General features: G+C 42.7%; 6 protein-coding genes across 6 annotated transcripts; 2 read left to right on the plus strand and 4 right to left on the minus strand.

The window, feature by feature from the left end:
* Positions 1-1,505: 1,505 nt before the first annotated feature.
* Positions 1,506-4,481, plus strand: BCR41DRAFT_422190 (hypothetical protein; the record flags this gene model as incomplete). The annotated part of the gene is made up of 1 exon (XM_022030116.1): positions 1,506-4,481. The coding sequence occupies one exon, from the start codon at positions 1,506-1,508 to the stop codon at positions 4,479-4,481; it is 2,976 nt and encodes a 991-aa protein (XP_021881537.1).
* A 112-nt stretch (positions 4,482-4,593) lies between these two features.
* On the minus strand, positions 4,594-8,694 carry BCR41DRAFT_353655 (DNA replication licensing factor mcm6). The gene is made up of 12 exons (XM_022024197.1): positions 8,358-8,694; positions 8,058-8,240; positions 7,594-7,921; positions 7,324-7,463; positions 6,934-7,204; positions 6,510-6,811; positions 6,286-6,427; positions 5,997-6,185; positions 5,691-5,894; positions 5,446-5,607; positions 5,058-5,316; positions 4,594-4,953 (listed from the first exon to the last, which is right to left on the minus strand). Exons 1-12 carry the CDS (start codon positions 8,555-8,557, stop codon positions 4,703-4,705), a joined length of 2,631 nt encoding a protein of 876 aa, XP_021881538.1. The 5' UTR covers positions 8,558-8,694; the 3' UTR covers positions 4,594-4,702.
* A 738-nt stretch (positions 8,695-9,432) lies between these two features.
* BCR41DRAFT_353656 (hypothetical protein) lies at positions 9,433-14,372 on the plus strand. The gene is made up of 10 exons (XM_022024198.1): positions 9,433-9,836; positions 10,031-10,078; positions 10,220-10,307; positions 10,424-10,633; positions 10,818-10,909; positions 10,992-11,093; positions 11,232-11,498; positions 11,603-12,025; positions 12,139-12,349; positions 12,451-14,372. Exons 1-10 carry the CDS (start codon positions 9,573-9,575, stop codon positions 14,346-14,348), a joined length of 3,603 nt encoding a protein of 1,200 aa, XP_021881539.1. The 5' UTR covers positions 9,433-9,572; the 3' UTR covers positions 14,349-14,372.
* Positions 14,373-14,432: 60 nt separating this feature from the next.
* On the minus strand, positions 14,433-16,257 carry BCR41DRAFT_353659 (hypothetical protein). The gene is made up of 5 exons (XM_022024199.1): positions 16,040-16,257; positions 15,933-15,953; positions 15,634-15,645; positions 15,119-15,530; positions 14,433-15,018 (listed from the first exon to the last, which is right to left on the minus strand). Exons 1-5 carry the CDS (start codon positions 16,204-16,206, stop codon positions 14,527-14,529), a joined length of 1,104 nt encoding a protein of 367 aa, XP_021881540.1. The 5' UTR covers positions 16,207-16,257; the 3' UTR covers positions 14,433-14,526.
* Positions 16,258-16,424: 167 nt separating this feature from the next.
* Positions 16,425-19,381, minus strand: BCR41DRAFT_336615 (calcium-activated chloride channel-domain-containing protein). Its single transcript, XM_022022036.1, has 5 exons — positions 18,882-19,381; positions 18,517-18,751; positions 17,909-18,421; positions 17,201-17,746; positions 16,425-17,099 (listed from the first exon to the last, which is right to left on the minus strand). Exons 1-5 carry the CDS (start codon positions 19,256-19,258, stop codon positions 16,518-16,520), a joined length of 2,253 nt encoding a protein of 750 aa, XP_021881541.1. The 5' UTR covers positions 19,259-19,381; the 3' UTR covers positions 16,425-16,517.
* A 109-nt stretch (positions 19,382-19,490) lies between these two features.
* Positions 19,491-20,978, minus strand: BCR41DRAFT_353662 (hypothetical protein). Its single transcript, XM_022024200.1, has 3 exons — positions 20,837-20,978; positions 20,151-20,416; positions 19,491-20,054 (listed from the first exon to the last, which is right to left on the minus strand). The coding sequence occupies exons 1-3, from the start codon at positions 20,871-20,873 to the stop codon at positions 19,557-19,559; spliced, it is 801 nt and encodes a 266-aa protein (XP_021881542.1). The 5' UTR covers positions 20,874-20,978; the 3' UTR covers positions 19,491-19,556.
* Between the last annotated feature and the right edge of the window lie 2,218 nt (positions 20,979-23,196).

A 23,196-nucleotide genomic window follows, 5' to 3' on the forward strand; every position in this document is an offset into this window, starting at 1 on the left:
ATACATGTAAATGAATATGGTTGTCGGGAAATACAAAAAGTTTGAGCCATATCACAAACAGTTCCTCCATCATCGAAACTTCTGCTGGGCAAGATCTATACACTATATCCAATATACTACGAACGTATGGAGATTGAATCCATGTGATTACATTCGATGTTTGCAATTGGTACCAAATATCCGTGGAAGCCCTCGAATAGATTCTTGGCAAATGAGTTTTCAGAGGTGCTATGGACATGCAGATCGTTGGTCCTTGGTGAATTAGTGACAACATCATTTTGTGGCATCGGTCCAGGCAAGCCAAATTGTGTGGGTACCTTCATCTGTGGTGACCAGATATTGAAAGAAAATGCAGCAGATGAAATATGGTTGGATTTCTTTGCAAACAGTAAGTTATTGGTTGTCATAAGTTCTAAATCATTATTAGGATATGGCAGAATATAAGGGGATTTGGAGGGCGATGTTCGGTACGATCGACGACGCTGGGTGATTTTTACGGAAGGAGTGATTAAAAATGTTGGATTAGGAGGAGACAATCCAGGTAGAGAAGTACTTTATGGTCCTTCTTTTAATTTCCGTAAATGGAAACAAAACCTTCAAGCCAAATGTCCTCCTTACGACTCATTCAAGGGTCAATTTTATTACAAGATGAAATATGAAATGATGTCTGTTGAATTCGGTCATACTGTATAGTAGTTGGTTGTAACGAGGACCTTTTCCTCGGGCCAGCAGGTAAAGGTTGCTCTTCCGGCTCCAAGCGCGAAGCCTCACGACAATATGATCGCATTGATAAAAATCGTTAAACTTAGTCAGATCTAAACAAATCAAAATTAATAAAAAAAAAGGAGAGAGGAAGAGAGTGAAGGAATTAAATGTCGTGTGGTTGCAATCCATGCAGCCGTTATGCTCTTTTCTATTAAAATATGCCGATCAAAATAATCGAATGATCTTAAATATATCTCATCGAATAGATATAATTTCTGTCTTTGGATCTTGTAAAAGGAAAAAGGGAGGAAGAAGGAGCGGAGGGAGAAGAGAATAACTGAATATGAGCCATGGTATATACAATATCTACATGCATGTGTGTGGGAGAAAAATGAGTAGAGGGAAGGAAGAAAGAAGATTGAGGGATATGCAAGTCTTGTATTCAACAAAAAAAAAAAAAAAAAAAATTTTCAGGAACCACCTTGGCATTGATCGTCTTCGCAACCATTCCCGTCACCCGTTATCATGCATTACATCCTGTTGTTGTTCCTTCTGTCTTTGAAAGAAAAGAAAAGGGGAAAAAGAACAAAGCACAGCTCTTTTTTTTCTTTCTTTCTTTCTTTCTCTTTTCTTTTAGTGTGGTTGTAAACTTCTTTTTAATCTTTCTCTTCCTTCCTTCCTTCTCTTCTCTCTTCTCTCTTCTCTCTCCTCCGCCTCGCCCCCCCCCCTTTTTTTTCTTCTTTGTACATTGTAATAATTTTTTTCCTTTCTTTTCCTTTCTTTTTGAAAATAAACAGTCCATGTCCACCAATCCGACAAAGCGTCCTGAAACTAGCCAGGTCAAGAAAAATAGCGAGGATGACGATGATGACAGCGATGAGGATCAGGAGAGGCTATCACATCAAGGCACATCTACGTCTTTGAGTCGTCCTAGTAATGACTACATATCACCCCCTCTACAGCAACAACAGCAACCAAAAGGAACATCATTACTACAACAACATCAACTACTACAGCCTCAGCAACAGGAGCTACAAAGCGTGCATAGTAGCAATGTGTTATTGTCCGATGAACATCTTCAGACACAGAAGCTTTCACATACAGGCTTACAGGACAACAGTGACGACGCGTTCATTATTGAAATATCCTCATCTACTGGAATTTTCAGTCATAACAGCAGTAATGTTGGGGATAGTGACAATGATAATGGTAGTATCAGAGATCGAGAGACAAGATTAGATATAAGCAAAGCATATCTCTCTTCACCTCTTAACGATCGAAACCATCTTCACAGAGTGGGCGATCCAGGTAGTTTGGTCCGAAATGATAACAATGATGGTCGTTATAGCCTCAGCTGTACTCCCTATGTACATACCATAACGCAAGAGCAACGGCTTTTCAAGAATGGCGATCAGATGCAGACACAATCCTTGCCCGTATCGAGGTCAGCCAGATTAAGACCTGCGTCAGACCAAGTCCTGGGCTATGCTAGCCATTTGGAGACAACAAGAGCAGGTAGGCTTTCATATCACCTTCAACAGCCTTGTGCCTCTTTCATGCCTTCTTGTTCCCTTCCTTCGGTCCCCATCACCATTGTCATTGATCCTCATGCAACCTTAACCCTACTGCCTACACTTATTCAGCCGTCTTCTTCAATGTTCACACTCCTTGTGGAAATGGCATCTGGTTCTCACACAAATGCATCACCCCTGCCTTCAGAGTCCCATAGAGACATCTCCATAAATCCGTCTCCAGTCCCAGTCTTTCGCACGGAAGAGCAAGTCGTGGTACTGACAGATCTTGAATCTGGTAACAGTCCATCCTTCTCTAGAATTCAGTCTGTGCAACCCACACCATTCCGCCGTGGTCATCGTCGGTCAACCCAAACTATATCTATTTCAGCTTCTTCGCTCCCAAGCTTTATCCCGTCAGAACTACCTCCATGTGGAGATTCATTATCCTCATCCTCGCTTAATGTTATCAAGCCTTGGAGGGAAAGTAGACCATGGTCACATAATGAAGCTTTGAGTCAGAAAGATGGATTAAATACAAAATCCTTCAATGACACGCATACGCAAAGCGGGACTTCAGTCGTTGCCGTGCCTGGTGATGCATCTGCTCTGGAATTCGATGCTTCCTCCCCCTCGCAGCAGGAACAACAGAGGCAACAGAGGCATGAGCCACTATATCATCGTCAACATCACCAACAGCGGATACCTTCACAACAACCAAAGCAACCCCAGCACAATCAACAGCATATAATACGGTCATCACTCTCATCTGTGCAAGACCGTATCACTGCTCATTATTCGACCCCAAAGGACAGGATTCTACACTCACATCCACTCAGTTACCATGTTTACGTACCCTTCAATGAATCGTCACGCTCTTCTCCTCCCGCTCGGCCTCCCCACTCGACTATCCCACGGTTCTCTCGCTCACTGTCGCGTCATGTCTCGAGATCATTTCCTCCGTCTTCTTCCTCGTCGTTACCCCGGTCTTCAGTCCTGTCTTCTCCTAGTCTGATTCCTCGCCTCTCATCCTCCCGTTTCCCTACACGCCCGATTCGTCGTTATCCTCTTCATCCCAGATCAGATTCATTTGATCAGAACCAGGACGCCATAAAGCCGTCAGGTGTGCCTCAACCTGAACTCGAGCCTGGACCCGAGCCTGGATCCGAGCTTGAACCCCAACCTGAACTCCAACCTGAACCTCAACCTGAACCTCAACCTGAACTCAAGCCTGAACCCCAACCTGAACCCAAGCCTGAATCCCAACCTAAGTCTGGGCTTGAGCTCGAACTTGAGTCTACTCAACGATCGCAGCTGGCTTCGGGGTCAGGACAAAACATCTCTCTTCCGCCCGCTGTGGAATTGCTGGCTCTGGCGAAAATTAATACTCATCAGAGCTTATCAGTGGCGGAGCCAAGTTTAAAAGACCTATTTTCCTTGAAAAACCAACATTATCATTCACGTTCGACTTGGAATGACGAGTTCGCACCGCCCATTCGACCGCCTACAATAGTCAGTCCATTGCTTAGATGGCCTCAATATCAAAAGCAACAGCAAGAACAAAAGCAGGAGGGGGAGCAGAAGCAGGGGCAGGAACATCCTCTAACCATTCCTCTTCGTCGTCGTCAAATATTACTTGCTGAAGCTATTGGTCCATACGAGGATACTGAAAACAGCCAAATTAACCCGCCACCCCCTCGACTGAGTGAATTAATGTTTCCCGCGCCTATGCCTTATGCATTCAACAACGTTGTTTCAGAGTCTGATTCTCGGTCAAATAGGTTTAGTCGGACGGTCCCATTCCAGGAAACTAGAAGTGGGCGTAGTGGTCATCTTCGGATCCGTGAGCCGTCTACCTATAGTATTCCTTCTGGACCAGACAGTATCCTCGCTGCCGTCATGGCTGCCAGTACCCTGCCAATGTCTGTAAATGCACCATCTGCATACTCCAGTAGTATTGCATCACCATCCCATGAACCTATAGAGCCTCAGTTCTTAAGACACGACAATGGCATTAGGCCTGCGATACAAAGTGAATCCTCTTTAGGTATCGGAGCTAACATAGGCGAGAGCATAGTAAGCTCGAACACCACCATGAGTATGAACACGATTCATGTGGACACTGAATCCTCGACAACCACGAAGGAAGAAGCGACACCCAAGCGTAAAATGACAATCGGCCAAAGACTCAGAGCTCGGTTTTCCTTTGGGTTCAAGAAGAAAGAGAAGAAAGAGAAGAAAGAGAAGAAAGAAAGGAAAGAGTAACATTTTGTCTATCTCCGGCAGTGACAGCTCTTAGTACATTAGATTTCCATTTTTTTGCGTTGTTTTTATTATTATTATTATTATTATTATTATTATTATTATTTATTTCTTCAACTGTATTTTATTATAGATTCGTTAGATTTCGTCAAAGCATGTAAACACAATAATGTATTTCTTTTTTGTATATTTTCCTTTTTTTGTATATTTTTCTTTTTCTCTTTTTACAATTCTTCAGGAGAGATGTAGCTTGGGTGAATGACTAATAAAGGGTTATCACTATCAGCTGCTGAAATACCAGGCTCAGTTGAGGATCCATCATCGATAGCCAAAAAGACCTGGTCCTTCTTCATGAGTCGGCGAATAACCTTACGGACAATCTGCTCCTCTACAGCTATATCCTGCTGGTTCTCGATAATCTCCTGTTCTCGCTGAGTCAGGTACCACGTTACGAGGTCGTCACGACGGATGCCACCTGTATATCAAGGGAATAAAGAGTGAACATCATTGAGGATACCAGCAGAACAATACAGATACCTGAACTAATCAAGCATTGTTACCAGTTCTTATAATCCTTACCTTCTTGTTGACGGCGTACTTCGCTGACCAAGAACTCCTTTGCCCGTTCAAATTCATCATAATCCATGCGACGGAGGCGATCCTGCTGAGCTGGTTGCTCAACTTCCATGTTCTGCACCATCTCTTCAAATTCCTTTTCGTTAGTTTCTATGTCATCTCCAAAACCTTCTTCTTCCTCTAAATCAATTCTGTCCTTCTCAACGGTCAGGATAGACGAGTGCAAAAGACGGCTGGCCTCTTTTACAAAGTCCTCTGTAATCTATTAGTTTATGCCCGAAGAGGTATATTTTTAGAGACACTATTAATACAATTTTTTATTTTTACAAGACTTTTGACCAAACCCAAAAGTAGCAATAATAAAAGTCATTCATCGATCAAGGCCACTTACGATATCTGTACAATGAACACGGGCCAAGGCCTCTGAGAGACGAATCATGCTCTCAAGCTGACGGACAGTGATCCTGTAAGAGTTCTTGCCACTACCTTGAGAGTCCATTTGGCGTAAGTCGCGATATTTTTCCGATAACAATCGCATTGCCTCTGGTGATAGCTAAAAATGATAGTATTTTGCCGTTTAAACATGATATTATATTAAGATATACAAACCCTTTTATTATATAAAAAAAGATATACCTTGGGTTTAAACGTTCTGGCATACTGAATGTAACGCTGTACTTGCTCTGTGCTATATTGGGGTTGGAGGGCCTCATCGCGATACCTGTGGACATTAACAATGTGGCGAGCAATTTGGTAATCTGTAGTCTCATCGCACTCATCCAAGACAACAAAGAACAAGTCAAAGCGTGACATGATAGGGGGCGACATGGCAACATTTTGCTATTGGTAAAAGTCAGTTGAGATCATGTGTGAATTTTTTTTTTTAATTTGTTAATGCAGATTAAGCGATACAGATACACAGCTGCCATTGATACTACTTACCCGTAATGTGAGCTTCTTATTGTATCTACCGTTGACAGGGTTTGCTGCAGCAAGGATGGATGTCCTGGCATTCAAAGTGGCCTGGATACCAGCTTTAGCAATGGAGATGGTCTGCTGTTCCATGGCTTCATGAATTGCAACCTGATCCTTCAAATCCATCTTGTCAAACTCATCGATAGCACAAATGCCCTGCATAAACACCAAAAACATTAGTGAATGAATGGTCATGGTCGCTAGTTAAAGAAACCTTTTTTCCCTCTAGATTGATAATGTAAGTACAAAAACCTACGTTATCGGCCAACATAAGTGCGCCAGCTTCGATAGTGAATTCTCCAGTTTCTTCATCCTTGACAACCGTTGCTGTAAGACCTGCAGCGGATGATGCCTTTCCAGATGTATAGACTGTCCTTGGCAAGAATCCACAGACATACCTACAAAGGACAATGCCGGTTGAGGGTTAGCTTTAGTTGAGTCGAAAAAAGTCTCAGGGCTACAGGACACAATAAAGCTTACTTGAGGAACTGACTCTTGCTAGTGGAAGGATCACCAACAATGCAAACATTGATATCTCCACGAAGGTTGATCCCTTCGGGTGTAACCTTGTGAACACCTCCCATCATTTGTAGCAGCAATCCTTGTTTGACAGTGTGGTGACCAAAAACAGCGGGTGCGATGCTGAGTGCTAGCTTGTTGTAAATCTGACCTTCCATATTAACCATATCCCTCAACTCATCAATCTCTTCCTGTCTCAGCGAGTCCAAGAACTTTTGACGTTCTTCGTCATGATCTTGAGGTTCTCGATCCGAAATATCACCCTTTTCGAACAAAATAAGAACAATAATAGCAGTAATAAATAGGTAAGCGACAGTTGAGTTCTCATATTGTCCTACAAATATGTTCCCAACATGTAATAAATAAGACTTTTTTTTTTTTTTACCTTTGAGTCACTGGCTTGAACCATTCCTCCAAGAAAGGCCAGTTTGTAGGTCAGATCTCCGACGCCCAAAGCTTTCAACCCTGTGATTCCTTGGTTTGAAAAGCCATCCTTTCCGCGATTGCGATCATGTGTTTCACGCTCAGTCTGAGTACTTGTACCAGCACCGCGCAGCTGGCCCACATCAGGTACAACAATCAGCATTCCGGTGAAACGTGCTTTGTCTCCAGCCTTGGCCTTCTCAACGACTTCACCCCGTAGAATAACATCCATGCTACCACGAGAAAAGAGGGTTTAAGTCGTTTAGCTCATATTTTCCAAGAAAAGCATTTATATTCCAGATCTCAAATTGATTCTAAAACACCAAAACATCTGGTGCGTCAAAGATCTTACGTTCTTGGCATACTGCCGGTAGGAATTTCGTTTGGATTTTCCTGTATACGAACGCGCTGCCAATCAATAAATTTGGACTGCTCAATGTTCAGTTCCCAGTTGGTACGGTTTCCGCAAGTTGGACTCTGGCACATCAATGGCTATTTTGTTTGATGATCAACAAGTTATATCGATATATAAATAAGCTGAGAGGAGTTTCGATGAAATGAATGCATAGCGATAATAAGCGCGACAGTGACAGACATAGAAACGAAAGTCAAGTATTTATACCTCGGTATATTTGAATTGCTGTTCAATGTTATGCATCACATTGCCGCAATCTTTACACGTAAATGTACCATAAACTAATTCAGGCCTGACTTCACTAGTCCGCGTCACAGTTCCAGAGATACTCATTAACTTCCCGAGCCGATTCATCCTAAGATCACGAATGCCTTCCTGCGCAGGTACGTTGTGAAAGGCTACATTGAACTCTCGAGACATCGATCCTGAGGGACGAGCAGTGGCGTTTTCTCCTTGAGTGGTGTTCATATACGCATATGCAGGGTTATATTTCCAGATCAAGTTTTGGATTGCTCGCCTGAGGTAGGATTGGAAACTAATGGCAATGTGTAAAGAGCCAATGTCGTTTTTTAGTCTTTTTTTTTTATTTTATTTTTTTTTTTTATGTTTTTTTTTCTAAAAAAAAAAAAAATCCTTGTCAGAGCAAGCCGATATGGTATGGTAAGCCTTACCGATAATATTGATCCTCAATTGCTCCAGCTAAGACAGGGTTATAACTTAAAAGATCTTGATAGTCAACAAAGAGCGTATGACCTTCATAGTTACTCAGCATTTTGAGCTGGGCTAAATATGGAGTATTGCTGACTTGTGAAGATCTCGTCGGATCCTGATCCTGCAATATACTCGGGTCAAATCTACATGTCCAAGGAAGGATGGTGAGAGACAGACAGGTGGCAAATTTAGCCTCTATTATTGTATCGGCGAACATGAATGATTCGCTCCATCCTTGATATTAGGCTTCAGCACTCCACCTTTCAATAAAATCCTCAAAATCCATTCGGATCTTCTCAGCGGTCTCATCCTTGACCTTTGCGATCTGCCGGATAGGCTCAAATGGGACATATCGAGGAGTTGCGACTGTCTCTGGTACTGGTCTAGGAGTATCTGCTAATGAAGCAGCTTCCATTCTGCCCGCAATGTCATTTTCTGAGTTGAGGTCGATTGAATCCATGATGTAACTTTCTCAAGGATAAATAATTGAACAGCGAGGAATGAGCCAGTAATAGACCAGTTCAATACTATTCAAAAGAGTGGGAGGGATGAGTAAAACAAACAATGGTGATAAAACAGGCTATGACCCAGGTTGTGTGTACCTGGTTTTTTTTTTTTTTTTTTTTTTTTAATATTTACGCGCCCTTTGTTTGTTTTTCAAAAGCCACATTTTAATTAATGTAAACGCGCTCAAAGCGTGGTCGCGTTGAGTTCGATTTTATCAAGTTCCAACTGTATCTTTCTTTCATTTTGAAAGACGGGAGAAGCCTGGATAGAAGCGATATTATGACTTGCCCACTCTGTCCGCTGATCAACTGATGGGCTCGTGCTACTCTATTGAGACTGGTTTGAATAGTCAGCAACAGCAAAAAGAAAACAGTAAATGAGAGGTCTTGACTGCATATGGTCATTATGGACCACGATTGCGTTGTGCTCTATGAGTGCACCATGCAGATGTAATGTAAGGACTGGATTTGATCTAAATATCCGAAGTAGTCTCATGTTGCGAGAGAGTACATCATCACTTTGGAAAGAGTTTTATCTGTTTTAACTTCTTTTTTAGTTCGTTAACACATACCACCTTTTTAAATGTTACTAGCTGCTGCTAGCCTCGGTTTCCTCAGGATATTAATCTATTCATATGCGTCCTTCCTTTTAGGGCCTTACTCTTGACCTCCATGATTAGGTTTTTTCTAACAAGAGCTACGAAACACACACAACAGCAACAGGGTTATCAGCATCATTTGGAAATGGTGAATGTTTGTCTACAAAAAATTTAATTAATTCAATTGAATTGTGGCGTTGCACACATCTCATCTGTTCATTGCCTCTAGTTCATTATTCAGTTACTCGCTCATCCTTTCTTTCTCTCCCTCTCTTCTCTCGTTGTCTTTGTCCTACCCTTCCTTACTTCCCTACCCCATCCTCTCTCTCTCTCTCTTTCTCTCCCTCTCTCTTCCTCCTTCTCCCCATTCATGTACCAACGGCCAGCTGTCACTCAACGCATCTCGTATGTGCTCCGCAAAGACGAGAACAGGAATGCTCATCTCTTGGGTGTTAATGCACTTGCCCTTGATACAACCACCCCTACTACACCTATTCAACCATCCTCTCTTACCACAAACATTGTCACTGCTAAGGAACGACGTCGACATTCTTCAAGGCATTATGTCCCAGGAGGCATTCTATACACTGGAGGACGTGATGGCATGATTGCTGCCTGGGATTTGCATTTTGAGGTACATCAAGTACATTAATGTCTACACATCGGGGCATCTTAGTATTATTTTGGTGTTGCTGTGATTTCTCACGGGCATAAAGAAAAGCTCATGCTGTGAATGTATCTGAATTGTGTTCCTAGAGTAACTTGGATTTAAATACAACTTAAAATAGTCAATCCTAATATATGTATTTTATGTTTTACTGTATTTAGTCGCCTATTCCCCGTGATATACCTGGTGAAACTCCAGAACAGCCCAAGGTGAGTTTGACTCGAAAGTAGCAATGGGAATGTGGACGGCTTTCAGACATGACATCGTCAAAAATTCTGGTTTGATATTTGACTGATTATTTTTTTTCTTCTTTTATTTCATTGATATGATACGCTATGGTACGATTGTAGGGACTTCCGCCTTCGACCTTTCGTCAGTCGTTCAATCATCATACGGACTGGGTGAATGATATTGTTCTATGTCACAATGGAGAGACCTGTAAGCGAGCATTTTTTTTTTTTTTAAGAAAAAAGAGCAAACTCACACATCTCAGACAATGGTGAATACTGCATGGGTATCCTAATTTTATACTTATTTTTGCCCTCAACTTGTAGTGGTCTCGGCCTCATCTGATAGGACTGTTAAGCTAGTCCGGCCACACTCACATAATCCAACAGCAGCACACATCATTGGAACACACGGGGATTATGTGAAGACATTAGCTTATGCTTCAGGGCCGGGATGGGTTGCAAGTGGAGGATTAGACAAGACTGTTAATATCTGGGATATCAAAGAAAGTCGGAGTACGCAATTCATTTCTCTTGGTAAGGAAAAATAAAATACAACCAATGAAGTGATACATCAAAGCACATGCATACGACGTATTGTCGTAGAGCAAGTACAATGATGTGGTGTGGAATAGCAAAATACATCATGTCGACATAAAAAAAACTATAAGGCACTTCTTTTCTTCTCTCTTTTTATGTGATTTCTGCTGAACGCGTTTAGGAGCCATTCCTGAGACTTCGTCAAAGGCATCCATTTATGCGCTTGCTTGCAATCCCATTGGAACGGTGCTGGCAACTGGTTCGCCTGAGAAGGTATGCATTTCTAATTTCTTCCATTTCCTTATGCCTACGCCTCTTTATTCTTACACAATGCTTTGTATCGGTGACTGTATAGATCATTAGGGTCTGGGATCCAAGATCAGGACAGCGGATTACTAAGTTTGCTGGCCACACTGACAACATTCGTGCACTCCTAATTAGTGAGAGCGGAGATACGGTAATAGCAAATAAAATTTATTTCGAACCCTTTTATTTTATTTTATTTATTTTTTTTTCAACAAGATTGTTTAGAAGGCTGGGGAAGAACTATTACTATGTTCTATATCGTTTAAACCATTTATTTTTGATGGTTTAGATATTATCTGCATCCTCCGATACTACTATCAAGCTATGGTCTTTGACAGCTCAGAGATGCATTACCACATTCACCATGCACTCGGATTCTGTTTGGTCACTATACTCGGACCACCCTCAATTGGCTACTTTCTACGGCGGTGGAAAGGATGGCATAGTCACCAAGACGGAAATCAATCGCTACAATCCTCAGCATCACAGCGATTTTGAGGATGAAGATCCTGGACAGTGTGTTGTCATCTGCAAAGCCGAAACTGGTGTTGCTAGAGTAAGTTGTTCAGAGAAGTAAAAGGGCTCTTATGTAAAAAAAAAAAAAAAAAAAAAAAAATGTTACCCCGCCATAGCTTTAACCTTTTCGTGTAATGGACATAGTTGGTGGCGCATGATAATGCACGGATCTGGACTGCAACCTCATCAAGCAGTGTTTTCCAGTGGCCTGACATTCCTACGCGTGCTAACCGTGCGCCAGAAATGATTGCGTCTATTGTACCGGCCAATTTGCTTAAGATGAACCTCAATGAATCAACATTTACGGATCTAATTCCAGAGCACTACTATCCGACTTCAACCGTCTATTCTGCAGCATCATTAGGATCACTCTTTGTTAGTCATCGCGATAAGCAAAGCCAGCATAGCTCTGAGGATGATGAGGGCCTTATCGCACCCATATTTGAAGATCCAGAGAATGTGATTGAAGGAGAGCATGGATTAATCAAACACACGCTTTTGAACAACCGTCGTATGGTTGTAACTGAGGATAAATGTGGCGAAGTGGCGCTCTGGGATATCATCAAGGTTAAGAGAGAAAAAAAAAAGAAAAAACTTCATACGCCAAGTTTTGGCCACATGTGCCTATATAACTTACTCATCATCCAGCAGCCTTTTTTTTCCTCTTCGAACTACATCAGTGCATTCAATTGGATACATTTCCTGGACGTAAATTGGATGATGTTGTGAATGAGCTCAACACGATCGAGTCTGTGCCAACATGGTGCACAATTGACACACGCATAGGAGCATTGACAGTTCATTTGGATGAAGGCCGCTGCTTTGACGCAGAGGTATATGTCGATGAAATCGAAGAAATACCTGACCCCGAGCGACCAGAAGACCAGAGAAGTATGCTGCTATGCTGCGGCCTTCCCACAGCCAGGGTTGCTGCTATTCATATCGTGAACCTTATTTTTTACTAACTTGCTTTCGCTTTTTTTTATCTGTAGTTGTCATTGGTAAATGGGTACTGAAAAATCTGTTTGATAACTATGTGCCAGTGCATATTGAGGCATATGAAAAGGAGACTTATCGTATTCAGCATCCGAATGACTCAGCCACTCAGCTGTCCGTCTCTACAACAGCATTGAATGAGAAAGGCGTTGAAAGCGGTGGATATGACACAAAGAAGTCTGACCTGCCAGCGGTTGCAAGCGATGGAAGCCGGCCACCTGTCATCAACACTACGCCCGAAGCATTGAAGGAACCCCTCGCATCTTCGGAGCTTCCAACCATCTCCAGTGATAACTCCAAAGCTAATAATTCATCACCTCATCAGGATTCTTTAGCAACTGTAGCAGGCAGCTCACCAAGCTCTTCTAGGGAAGGCTCAGTGTCCGTAGCGCCAACTACGGGTACTACTGCAGCAGCAGCAGCTACAGCTTCCACCAATGTTGCGCCCACTAGCTCTGGAGGGAAATTGAGCGCGCTAGGATCGCATACAGCCTCATCATCTGTTCCTTCGACCCCATTATCAATATCCTCGACAACGAGTACGGCCGCGAGCTCCAGTAATGGGTTCATGGGCCGTCTGAAGCACTCTGTTAAGAAGCTTACGAGGACGCCTAGTTCAGAGCAAAAGTTTGAAAATGGGCGGTCGATGTCATCTAAGAAGAGTGTGGGAACCATTGCTATCCCGATGAGCGGCGGTGTCTCCAAAGCCCCCAACAGTCCTTCTATTCCAGAACACCCATCGCCATTCCCGGCGATCACAACATCTGCTACTGCTTCCACATCGGCCAGCGGAGCAGGAGTTGGGACAGGAACTTCGACCTCTACAGCATCGTCACCAAGGACTACTGTCATAGACGGAACACCAACACCCGGAGGATCGGCTGGATTAGGTGGAACTAAAGTTAACGAAGATGATCAAGCAACCTCTGACACTACATCGTCACATTCAATCGAGTCTATCCCCAGTCCTGTACAGCAGCTCCCGAATCCCGCTATCAGTATGCGCCCCCCACATCCACCGTTCACTCCGCTTACGCATCTAGATTGCCCAACGGTCCCTATCCCTGCACATATCCCAGTAATTATTTCTGAGCAGTCGCGGGAAGCCTCTTCGTCTGTAGATTTGTATCGTGGTACTGTAGGCTCTTTGGGATATGACTATGTACCACTAGTGCAAGTTATACCTACATGGTTATTGGAAGTGCTTTTGAAGAACATGATACCGGTCAAAGAGACGCCAAAGGTTTCATTTGTGCTACGACCACATCATGAACAGGATATTACTCTATCGCTGCCAGGCTCTGGACGGTTGGGCGAGCTCCCAGGAGGCAATCCAAGATTGACTGCACCGCGGATGCTGAGAGTACGCAAGGTTGTGGCACATGTAGTCGATAAGCTGGCATTGACGCCCCCTAAAAGAGCTTCGATATCAGTATCAATAAGCGACCCAGCAAGTAGAGCAGTAGTTGTTGATGCTGCATTCCAGCGTGGCCATACACAGACTAACCAGCCTCCACTTCCTCCGCGATCAATCGAAGCGGCGGAAACCAGTGCGAGAGGACCAGCTATCGTTGGTAGTGCCGACCAGCCTCCACCACCAGGGAATAAATCGCAAAGTGTGGGTCCATCGGTTTCAATCGTTACAAAGACTGGAGAGCAAGAAGAAGAAGAAGAAGAGTTTTGGAGGCAAGAGGCACTGCGCCCAGAGAATTGGCTTGAAATCCTATGTAACGACCAGGTCCTATCACCGACGATGACATTGGCGACTGTTCGCACACATTATTGGAAGACAGGGAGCGATGTAGTCCTGACTTACCGATATAAGCAACAGAACATGGCAATAGTATCAACTCTAACAACTACCCCATCGCTATTGCCGTCGTCAGCAACATAGAGCCGCATAATAGTTGTTATATACATGTATATTTATATATATTAAAAAAAAAATAAAAAAAAAAAAATATTACGATTATTGGACTATTTTTATTTGCATTATGGACATCAGGATAGTAAAAAAAAACATATCAAAGCGTTAATGCTTTTTAGGTGAATTGTCATGGTAGTCATAACTATTAATGATGATGTGATGGCTGGTGACGGTAAGGCAGGATCTCATCATCATTATCATCATCATCTTCGCCATTACCTGCCAACAAAGCCTCTGAGCTAGATCTATCATTCACTTGCGTACTCCCGGTACGATCCTGAGACCAAGGCCAGCCAGTTAAAAAATAATCTCCCAGTTGTCCTAGTCCTCTCCCTCTTCCTTTTCCTCCTCCCCTTCCTTCCTCTACGGCAGACGCATGATACCGCCGTCGGGCTGCACCTTTCCAGTACTTTGAATAGATGATAGTCTGGATAATTATGACGCAATCGACACAAAGTTGGATGATGCCACAGCCAATAAACTGATATTTGGCTCCTGTGGTAATATAGTAATATGTTTTAAATGAGTCTCCGACGACCCACATTAATAAAATCGCTGGCGAGAACCCAGCAGTTGATTTTGATTGATAGTTTTGAATTGCTTGAGGCATTGGTACGGTCGATTCGATCCCTAATGCCTAATTGTGGACATTAAGACGACAAAGGTTAATATGCGGACCAAATTATACAGTTATAAACAATGTAATAATAAAAGGAAAGGATAAAGATAATGCTTACTGCAAGGCCCAAGAGGCCAACATAAAATTCAGTCTTCCCGATGATCAAGAGGGACAGCCCGACGAACAAGGTGAAGAAGGCAAGAAAGATATAATATGGCCAGATAGTGGGCCAGTTCCAAAAATGAGTACCCCAGTAAATTGCATGTTTCTTGTACCATCCTTGACTATGATACCTTGAAGCTCTGGTAGTGATGTGGTCAGATCCTTGACGACTCATTGTCGTTGGGATAGTATAACTGTTGTTGCTGTTGTTATGAGAATTGCGAGAGGAAGGACGAGAGGGAGGGCGAGAATGTGTGATAGGTGTAGGCAACTGTACTGTCCAGGGGTAGTACCGTACACAGAGTTCCAGGAGGAAAAGTTGCACAACAGTCATCAATATGGACTGATACAACAGCGCTATGTCGAATCTTGTTATACCGGGTATTGAAAGAGGAAAGAAAGCATTGTCAGTTGGATTTGACTGTCAACTAATCTCATTGCATTTTATCATTCTGGACTCCTTGGACTTACGGGTCTCCGATCCTGTTATGAACCAAACAAGTGTTGAAGTTTTGTATTTGTTGGTCGCCAAGGATTTTAAAAAAATGGAATGGTATATGAACAATTCAGGTGTGCCAAGAATTAGTTAATAATCTCTGCATAAGCATATCTTCCGCTCAGCCAGCTATTTTTTGTCAAAACCATCCAACAAAAGAAAGAAAAGACACCAGCCATGCAACAAGAAAGGCGGTGGCTGTGATGGCTACGACGGCCATGCTGATCACCAAATAAAGTAAATATTTACACATTCTTCACGCACACACACTTACCAGAAAAAGATACGGATGATGCTAAGAGGATATTCAAAAGAGAAAAATAAAAACATCAGTCAAACAGACCTCTGACGTAAATATTCTTGATGATGGCTCTATAATACCTTGATATGATAAGTACACCACAAGTGACACTACTGAATCCTATGGATGTCTTCATATTGTACATGGTGTAGTATTGATGAAAGTATCCACTGACAGGACCAATCACCATGGCTATGCGGATGAAATCCCAGGGCGCTGGCTCTGTTGGGTCTGCACTGACTGACATGACAGGGCGAAGCAATTAAGCCAATCAAAGTAGAGCCGGATGTTAATCTTTTTTTTTTTTTTTTTTTTTTTTTTTTTAAATAAAGTAAATGTCAAGACAAATGTATGAATGGAAGAATGGAGAGAACGAAAAATTGCCAAAAAAAAAAAAAAAAAAAAAAAAAAAAAAAAGTATGAAAAAAGCCAAGAGAATGCTTTTTTTTTTTTTTTTTATTTAGTCGGCTCTTTATCCTATCCTCCTAGACAAACATGAACCGTGAAACAGTTATGGCGTCATGTCATATTCCAAACAACGCGTTTTTTTTTTTTTTCTTAGTGAGTCTTAAGGCTAGATCGGATTGCCTGGATGCCAATGTCGTTCCCAAGAGCTACTCCTCCTACTGTGGCCTCGGATGTCTGCGCCATCACTACATCTGCTTCAAACGACCGTCTTGCAAGCCCTTTGACTGCAATGCCCTCAACCGAAGTCACACCAATACTATCACTCAACCGCGATAACCAGTTGCTCTTGACACCAAATTCCTTCCTACGCACACCCAATTCTGCCTTCGTTGGGATACTGTCCAGGACCATGCCCACAAATGTCCTCAGCCCCAGATATGTATGCTCAGAGATCAACAAACACAGCAGGAGCATGCCCAGACTCAAACGGACTCCATGGCCATCCGAGCCATGGAAAAGATAGAGGATCGATGCATTGGTCAAGGATGAGAACCAAGTGATATGCTGAAGGTTGTCAACCCAGGGTCCAATTGAATCTGCTCGCGAGGGGATTGGGCGACGAGCATTATAGCTGATCTTGGCGGCATCAGATCTTAACTCGATCCAATTATTGACAAATGCACAAAGACCTGTCAACGGCCAGATCACACTGAACAGCGACACATATCCAAACTAAACATAAAAAGAATAAACAAATAAACAATATTAAAGTGGGAGTTCAAATGTGTCCCTCTCCAAAACAACTGCAAGCATGATTAGGACCTGGATTTTACCTGCAAAACCATCTCGGCATAATCTTCATTGACATCGTATGTAGGCAGGTCTGCTTGCTTCTGCACACGTTTCAAAAACTTTTTGGCTTCCTCAGAGTCCTGTTCATCGACCACTGAAAGAGCGCTGGAAGATCCTTTTTCTTTATTTAAACCCTGTTGGAGCTTAGCTGCCTTTGTCACAGCACGCCTAGTCAACCATGGTACAATCGTCTCCGTGACGAACGAGATGGCTTGTGTAGTGATCATAAAGGCCTTGAGACGATTCTGCAACATGGCTGAGTCTATGGTTGCCTTAGAAAACGAGATACCGTAGCTCTGGAAGGTGGAGATGACCTCAGGTCCGAATGGAATGTAAACATATGCCGTCAACAGGATCGACATGTAACTCGTAAGAGCATTGAAAATGAAGACCTTCTGCATCAAATGGTATTCATAACTGGCATGTGTCTCGTAGTTCTCGTAATCGGTCAAGCGTCGGGAGATAGTTTTGCACAGCGCTGCTACGTTGGGAATAGCAAGTGAGTATAGAGCCATAGGCAGATAAATCTTTATGGTAAAAGAAGGAATAATCAGTATTTTCATTGTAAGTAGTAAATATTGATATGAAAAAAAAAAAAAAAAAAAAAAAAAAAAAAGTCGACTGCCCTGGAATGCAATCATGCTTCTTTGCTTCTTTGAGAGAATATCACTTTCTCTTGTAGCACTTACTAATATACTCTTCATATACCCATCGTAGTAGATTGTCAGAAAAACTTCTATGCTGAATACAGTGGTAATCACAGCAGCCAAAGCTAATGCACCCCCAATGACGATAGGGACTCCAGCCAGCTTTCGTGACCATCGCTTCCAGGGCGAGAAGAATGGTAGTATCTCCCCTGTCACTGGGTCACGTTTCTCAGTGTCACCCTTGAAAGCAGGCCGCCTCGTCTCAGTTTTGGATACATGGCGGACCCCCCACAAGAGCGAGAGTTCCTTCTGCCGACGTTTCCAACACTCTGTAAACAGGACAGACCACAAGATCACAAAAATTCCGTAAAAGATGGAGAAAGGCGATCCCAAGTAATAGACGACCACTCCAAGAATTGTGGGTGCTGTCAGCCATTGGAAATAAAACTGTAGGAACTCAAAGTAGAAGGCCACCTTCTCACCAAACTGACCTCTGACTTTTGAGAGGTCGTCCTCCTTCACAATCCATTTTGTTGACCAGGATTTGAGCCAGGCCTGATCATAATAGAAAATAAATTGATGTCAATTGTTAAAAAGTAAAAAATAGTGACGTACAAAAAACAATATCCCAAACTTAATAATTGTTGTACCTTGTTGAATGCTTTGTCATGAAGAGGCAGGATACTTTCAACGTACTCATCTTGACCAGGATAAATTCCTGCGCCTCCTTCTCCAGGCAATCCAGAGATGAGATCCGTAATAAGGCGGATACGGTCTGAATCACTGATACTATCCAAAGAATTATCGCGCGACTTTGCTGGTTTGAGTAGCTGCTCTGTTTCTTCTGTGTCAGCAACTTTGACACCTGCTAGCCAATCTTGGATACTTTTTTATAAAAAATAAAAAATAAAAAATAAAGAAATAGAAAAAGATTAGTGATGCTGTTTACGAATCACCTATGCAAACAAATTGTAATGTAATGGGTTTATCCAGCCATATGAACACGAACAAATACCTGCTGCGTGTTGCTTCACGTTTCAAGACGGTCCAAGGGCAGATAATGAAGATGAAGAGAGTATTATTGTTCCCCGGGCGAGTCTCGTGCTGGAGTCCGACACGGTCTAACTTTTGGAGCACTCTTTGGTATGCTTTGATAGTCTTTTGCTCATAGTCTGCCTTGGAGACGCCTTTTCCGGGTATGCTGTATCTAAACACAATAACAAGATCTGCATAGTAATCAAGATTCTTGGGCCGGGCGCTATTGTCGTAGGCAGCTTCAGAGTCTTGGCCCGGGAGATATGCCTGGACAGCGGTGGAGTAGATCTTGTGAAAGCGGAAGTGCGACGGCTCGGTCGCCTGCAGGCCAGACGTTGGTGCTGCAGTAGTGGTCATATGAAGGGAGTTTTCGTTTAATATAGAGATAGGTTGGTGTTACGTCCTTTAGGCTTTTCAACAAAATGATTTGATCAGAATGAAATTTGGAATGAAAGAAAGGAAACGAAATTATGAAGCAAATCTTTTTTTTTTTTTTTTTTTTCAGTTTCATGGTCCTTTGGGGCTGGATTGATTATGAGCAATTGCCCAATGCGCCTGCAGCTGCAAGAATTTTATACAATTCTTATGACCACCATCCACCATCATCATGCCGTAAGCGCTATTTGGCTATTTGGACCGCCTTTTATTTATAAGACTACAGTTCACGAGCAAGACCTATCTCAATGACTGTATAGAGCTCAAGAGCTTCGGGAGGCTGAGGCATGGTTTTCAGAATCTCAGCTGCAGAGATGGCACGTCCATAAAATGCCGCATTCGCTTCCTTGCGCTCAAGAAGGATGGTACCATCCAAGGAAACACCTGCAAAGAGACCCTTGGATTTTGTGTATGAAAAGACAGATGACGCAGCTGCAACAACCTGTGAACTAGTCGCAAGGCCGAGCTCACCCCCAACACCTACAGGTCCTGCGCTAACAGATAGACCACCACCAAGAGAGACGCCTCCACCTTGGACGAACATGGCTTCAACAGCCTCATCTGTCATCAACACTAGAACGACATCTGTGACATCTGCGCCCACCTGCGCTCCGAATCCGACACCTCCGGTTGCAATGAAACTGGGAGCAGACCATTGACCATCATCCTTCCTGATCACTGCTACTCCACTGCCTCCACGTGCACTCACAATAAATCCCTATGGTCCAAAAGATAAACAAAATCATAATAAAGTAAGTACTATGAGCTATAGGATCTTTGGAAGGATGAATTGAGCAAACCCAAAGGGACTCACAGCTTTGACGACAGTGTAGATGGCTAGTCCTTTGGCCTTGCGTAAAATCCCAGGGGGAATGATGTTATCAAATCCGGTCTCATTCTCCTCTTTGTCGACAAAGCTACGGAGCAAATTGGCAGCCTTTTTGAGATCCTCAGTGACATTTTCGTCGGGTAGAGGTGAGGAAATGTTGGCATTCTTGGCAGTATCGGTCATTTGACGAGTTGTCACGGCGGCGGTCTCTTGGAAGCGCTTACCAGCCTCAGTAGCCATCTTGCCCATGTCTAATTTTATTTATAATGGACAGAACAATGCAAGACTATTAACAATGATCTTCCTCAAGGTATTAGACATGCATGAAATCATGGGCTACTTTCGCCAAGCATATTCGATATGAAATGCGTGTATAACCATCCATGTGTAGAATGTCGATTGCTGTTGTTGTTCAACCCTTTCACTTTTTCTTCGTAGCGGCAAAATTCAAAATTGAAAAAATAGATTCAAAGGGAAATACAATCAACACGAATAATTCCATTCTCTAAAACAGGATCATCCGTAAGACTGATTGACTGAACTGAACAGGAAACATAGCTTTCTTTTCATTCATCTGTTACAGAAAGACTCATATGGAAAGTAGAAATTCACAAGAACTGGATTCTTTATTGACTCCAAAGCATGAATATGATATCATATGGATAACATACCCTGGGCTACACTCTTGAATCTGTCCATGAATGACATTTTATTTTTTATTTTTCGGGAATTTGATTGTGGGTAGTTGTGGTGGAAGAACAATGGAGAGAGATGAATCTTTGTTTGGGTTACAAAGAATTAACTTATCATACGACAAGCACGCGGTTCGAAAAAAAAAAAAAAAAAAAAAAAAAAACCTTTCCCAGCCATCGCTCAGATCCCTAGCAGCACGTTGTTCTAGGAGAAAGTATTCCTCTTTTTTGGAATAAAGTTGCAAACTGGGAGAATACCTTAAAAGGCGCAGTATGTGGACGCGAGAGATGTTGCAATGGTAAGGGTTCTGGAAGTTCTTTGACTATTTTACTACTATTTACATACAAGTACTGTGCTTCCTCATTATCCAGACAATTGGGTGTAGCCTCAATTGCTGTGGATGAACAAATCCATGTCCGTGATCGCTCGCACCGCATGCCTATTCAGAAAGGTGCTGATATTTAATGATGAAACAAGGCGCAGCTTCGCGGAACACACAAGGAAGCGATGGCCGCTATGGTGGCAAATCCCGTGACAGCTGCACCAATACACTGTCCAAGTGTAATGCGTTGCTATGTTTCTTTGTGGATACTTAATAGCCCACTATAATCATTGCTTGGCTGCTAACCCCAGTACGAGGCCAAATTCGGAAGATGATCCTTGAGTTTGCTCTCATGTATTGTTAGTCGTGTCTCCTTTACTTTTCTTGGGGAGATATCTTCAAGGAGCTTCGTCTGGACAAACACAGGGTAGAGCTGGTCATCAATCCGCAGAACAAACACTACACCTAGTCCCGAATGAGGCGACTCTGGGTAGTAAAAAAGCGGTGCCACAGAGCCACTCCTCCTTGCTTGTAGTGCGCCTCTAAAAAATCGCCCATGGTCAGAGTCTCCTTGTATCGAACTTCCGCTCATAGCCTTGCCATCCGACAATCGTTGCTTTATGCTTGAACAAATGCCTGGGAAAAGCAATAGGTTCAAATTCAGGGATAGGGCTCTTGAGTTTTGCCGTGGGTTGGTGCTTAGCAGGCTTAGGAATCGAGAATAATTCTTGCTTGAGCTGTTTATTATGGAAAGCGTAAATCAGATCAAAGGGTGTGTGACGCTCAAAGGCTTTCCCGGTGTTTATTAACTATTCTTTGGACCGTAGAACGGGCAAATTTGTTCGTTTAACTTTCATCAACTCATGAGTAGGCCAGATCCAGTTCCTAAGAGAAGAAAACAGCCGGCTTCTCGATTTACAAGGACCAATCAGCAAAATCAATCAGCAAAATCAACCAACCAGCAAAAATCAATCAGTAAAATCCATGTATCAAGCTACATCATTACGATGCCACTACATTCATCTTTAAATAGCTTCCGCTCCTCCGCGCATTTCCCAACTTTCACTCTATCCTACCCAGACTTTATCCTCCCTCTTTCTGTCCTCACTGCTACAGTGGCTTCCAATATTGTCCAAGTGTTTCATTCTTCCAAAGGAAAACTATAAGTGTTCAACAGTGAGCAGCGCTTGTGCCCTTGGATCCTAGATGGGAGCAACCTGGAAGACATACTGCACGAATATTGGGCAGACTATTTGGATCCACTTCGTCCATTTCCTTCAAACATTCATCTCTCCACCACTTGTTATTTTTCCCAAAGATATCTTCAATCCAAGGAAAAACTAGCAATTGCAGGGCATTCGATGGCCTGATAGAGTTTCGAAGGAGGAAGAATGACTTAGAATAGAACCCTGCCATCCCAAGAGCAAACCTCGAAGGCAAGCATGGCAAATAAAAGCTTTCCATGCGGCCTCGTTTTGCGGTCCACCGCCCGCCTGCTTTAATATCATCCTGACTTATACCTAGCCTATGGGCTTCGATAGTGCCAGCATGACGGCCCCCATGAGTTTTCCTAGGACTGTTGACATTGTGCTGATCATAAAGGGCTTCCACAGTACGATAAGTTGATTGAGAGGCGAGACTTTTTGTCCTCTCTTTATTGCCCGGAATGACCTTGAGTTGGACGAAGTCAGAACTGTTAATTGACTTTACGACGTCTTTAATTTGAAGGCTCTTGGATTTTTCGTGATCCGAGCCCTTGTGATGAAAGATGATATTAGGATAATAGAAAGTAGAACAAGAAAAGAATGTTAATATAATCCATTCATCATTACTACAACACAATAAAGAAAAAAATGAAATTAGAAAAAAAAAAAAAAAAAAAAAAAAAAAGACAGCATGATAAAGTTGAAATTGAGAACTTACTTGCCAAAGTTGATACATGTAAAAGGCAAAAGCACTAAAGACGCATCTACGTACATCTTCATGTCGCAATGCACACGCATACCAGTTTTCATT

The sequence above is a fragment of the Lobosporangium transversale genome (assembly GCF_002105155.1).
Source record: "Lobosporangium transversale strain NRRL 3116 chromosome Unknown BCR41scaffold_18, whole genome shotgun sequence".
Lineage (NCBI taxonomy): Eukaryota > Fungi > Mortierellomycota > Mortierellomycetes > Mortierellales > Mortierellaceae > Lobosporangium > Lobosporangium transversale.

Bases quoted from the DNA above. Each gene is read 5' to 3' on its own strand.
- BCR41DRAFT_353655 (XM_022024197.1), bottom strand. From the start codon at position 8,557: ATGGATTCAATCGACCTCAACTCAGAAAATGACATTGCGGGCAGAATG. The intron at 7,464-7,593 runs GTATAAATACTT...CAAACAAAATAG, and splicing joins AGCAATTCAAATATACCGAG to CCATTGATGTGCCAGAGTCC. The intron at 5,608-5,690 runs GTATATCTTTTT...TATCATTTTTAG, and splicing joins CCAGAACGTTTAAACCCAAG to CTATCACCAGAGGCAATGCG.
- BCR41DRAFT_353656 (XM_022024198.1), top strand. From the start codon at position 9,573: ATGTACCAACGGCCAGCTGTCACTCAACGCATCTCGTATGTGCTCCGC. The intron at 10,079-10,219 runs GTGAGTTTGACT...GTACGATTGTAG, and splicing joins AAACTCCAGAACAGCCCAAG to GGACTTCCGCCTTCGACCTT. The intron at 10,308-10,423 runs GTAAGCGAGCAT...CTCAACTTGTAG, and splicing joins ATGTCACAATGGAGAGACCT to TGGTCTCGGCCTCATCTGAT.
- BCR41DRAFT_353659 (XM_022024199.1), bottom strand. From the start codon at position 16,206: ATGTCAGTCAGTGCAGACCCAACAGAGCCAGCGCCCTGGGATTTCATC. The intron at 15,954-16,039 runs GTATTATAGAGC...ATATCCTCTTAG, and splicing joins GGTGTACTTATCATATCAAG to CATCATCCGTATCTTTTTCT. The intron at 15,019-15,118 runs GTAAGCATTATC...GTCCACAATTAG, and splicing joins TTGGCCTCTTGGGCCTTGCA to GCATTAGGGATCGAATCGAC.
- BCR41DRAFT_336615 (XM_022022036.1), bottom strand. From the start codon at position 19,258: ATGACCACTACTGCAGCACCAACGTCTGGCCTGCAGGCGACCGAGCCG. The intron at 17,747-17,908 runs GTAAGTGCTACA...TTTACCATAAAG, and splicing joins GGTATATGAAGAGTATATTA to ATTTATCTGCCTATGGCTCT. The intron at 17,100-17,200 runs GTAAAATCCAGG...TTTTATGTTTAG, and splicing joins ATGCCGAGATGGTTTTGCAG to TTTGGATATGTGTCGCTGTT.
- BCR41DRAFT_353662 (XM_022024200.1), bottom strand. From the start codon at position 20,873: ATGTCATTCATGGACAGATTCAAGAGTGTAGCCCAGG. The intron at 20,417-20,836 runs GTATGTTATCCA...AAATAAAATTAG, and splicing joins ATTCAAGAGTGTAGCCCAGG to ACATGGGCAAGATGGCTACT. The intron at 20,055-20,150 runs GTGAGTCCCTTT...TTTGGACCATAG, and splicing joins TCTACACTGTCGTCAAAGCT to GGATTTATTGTGAGTGCACG.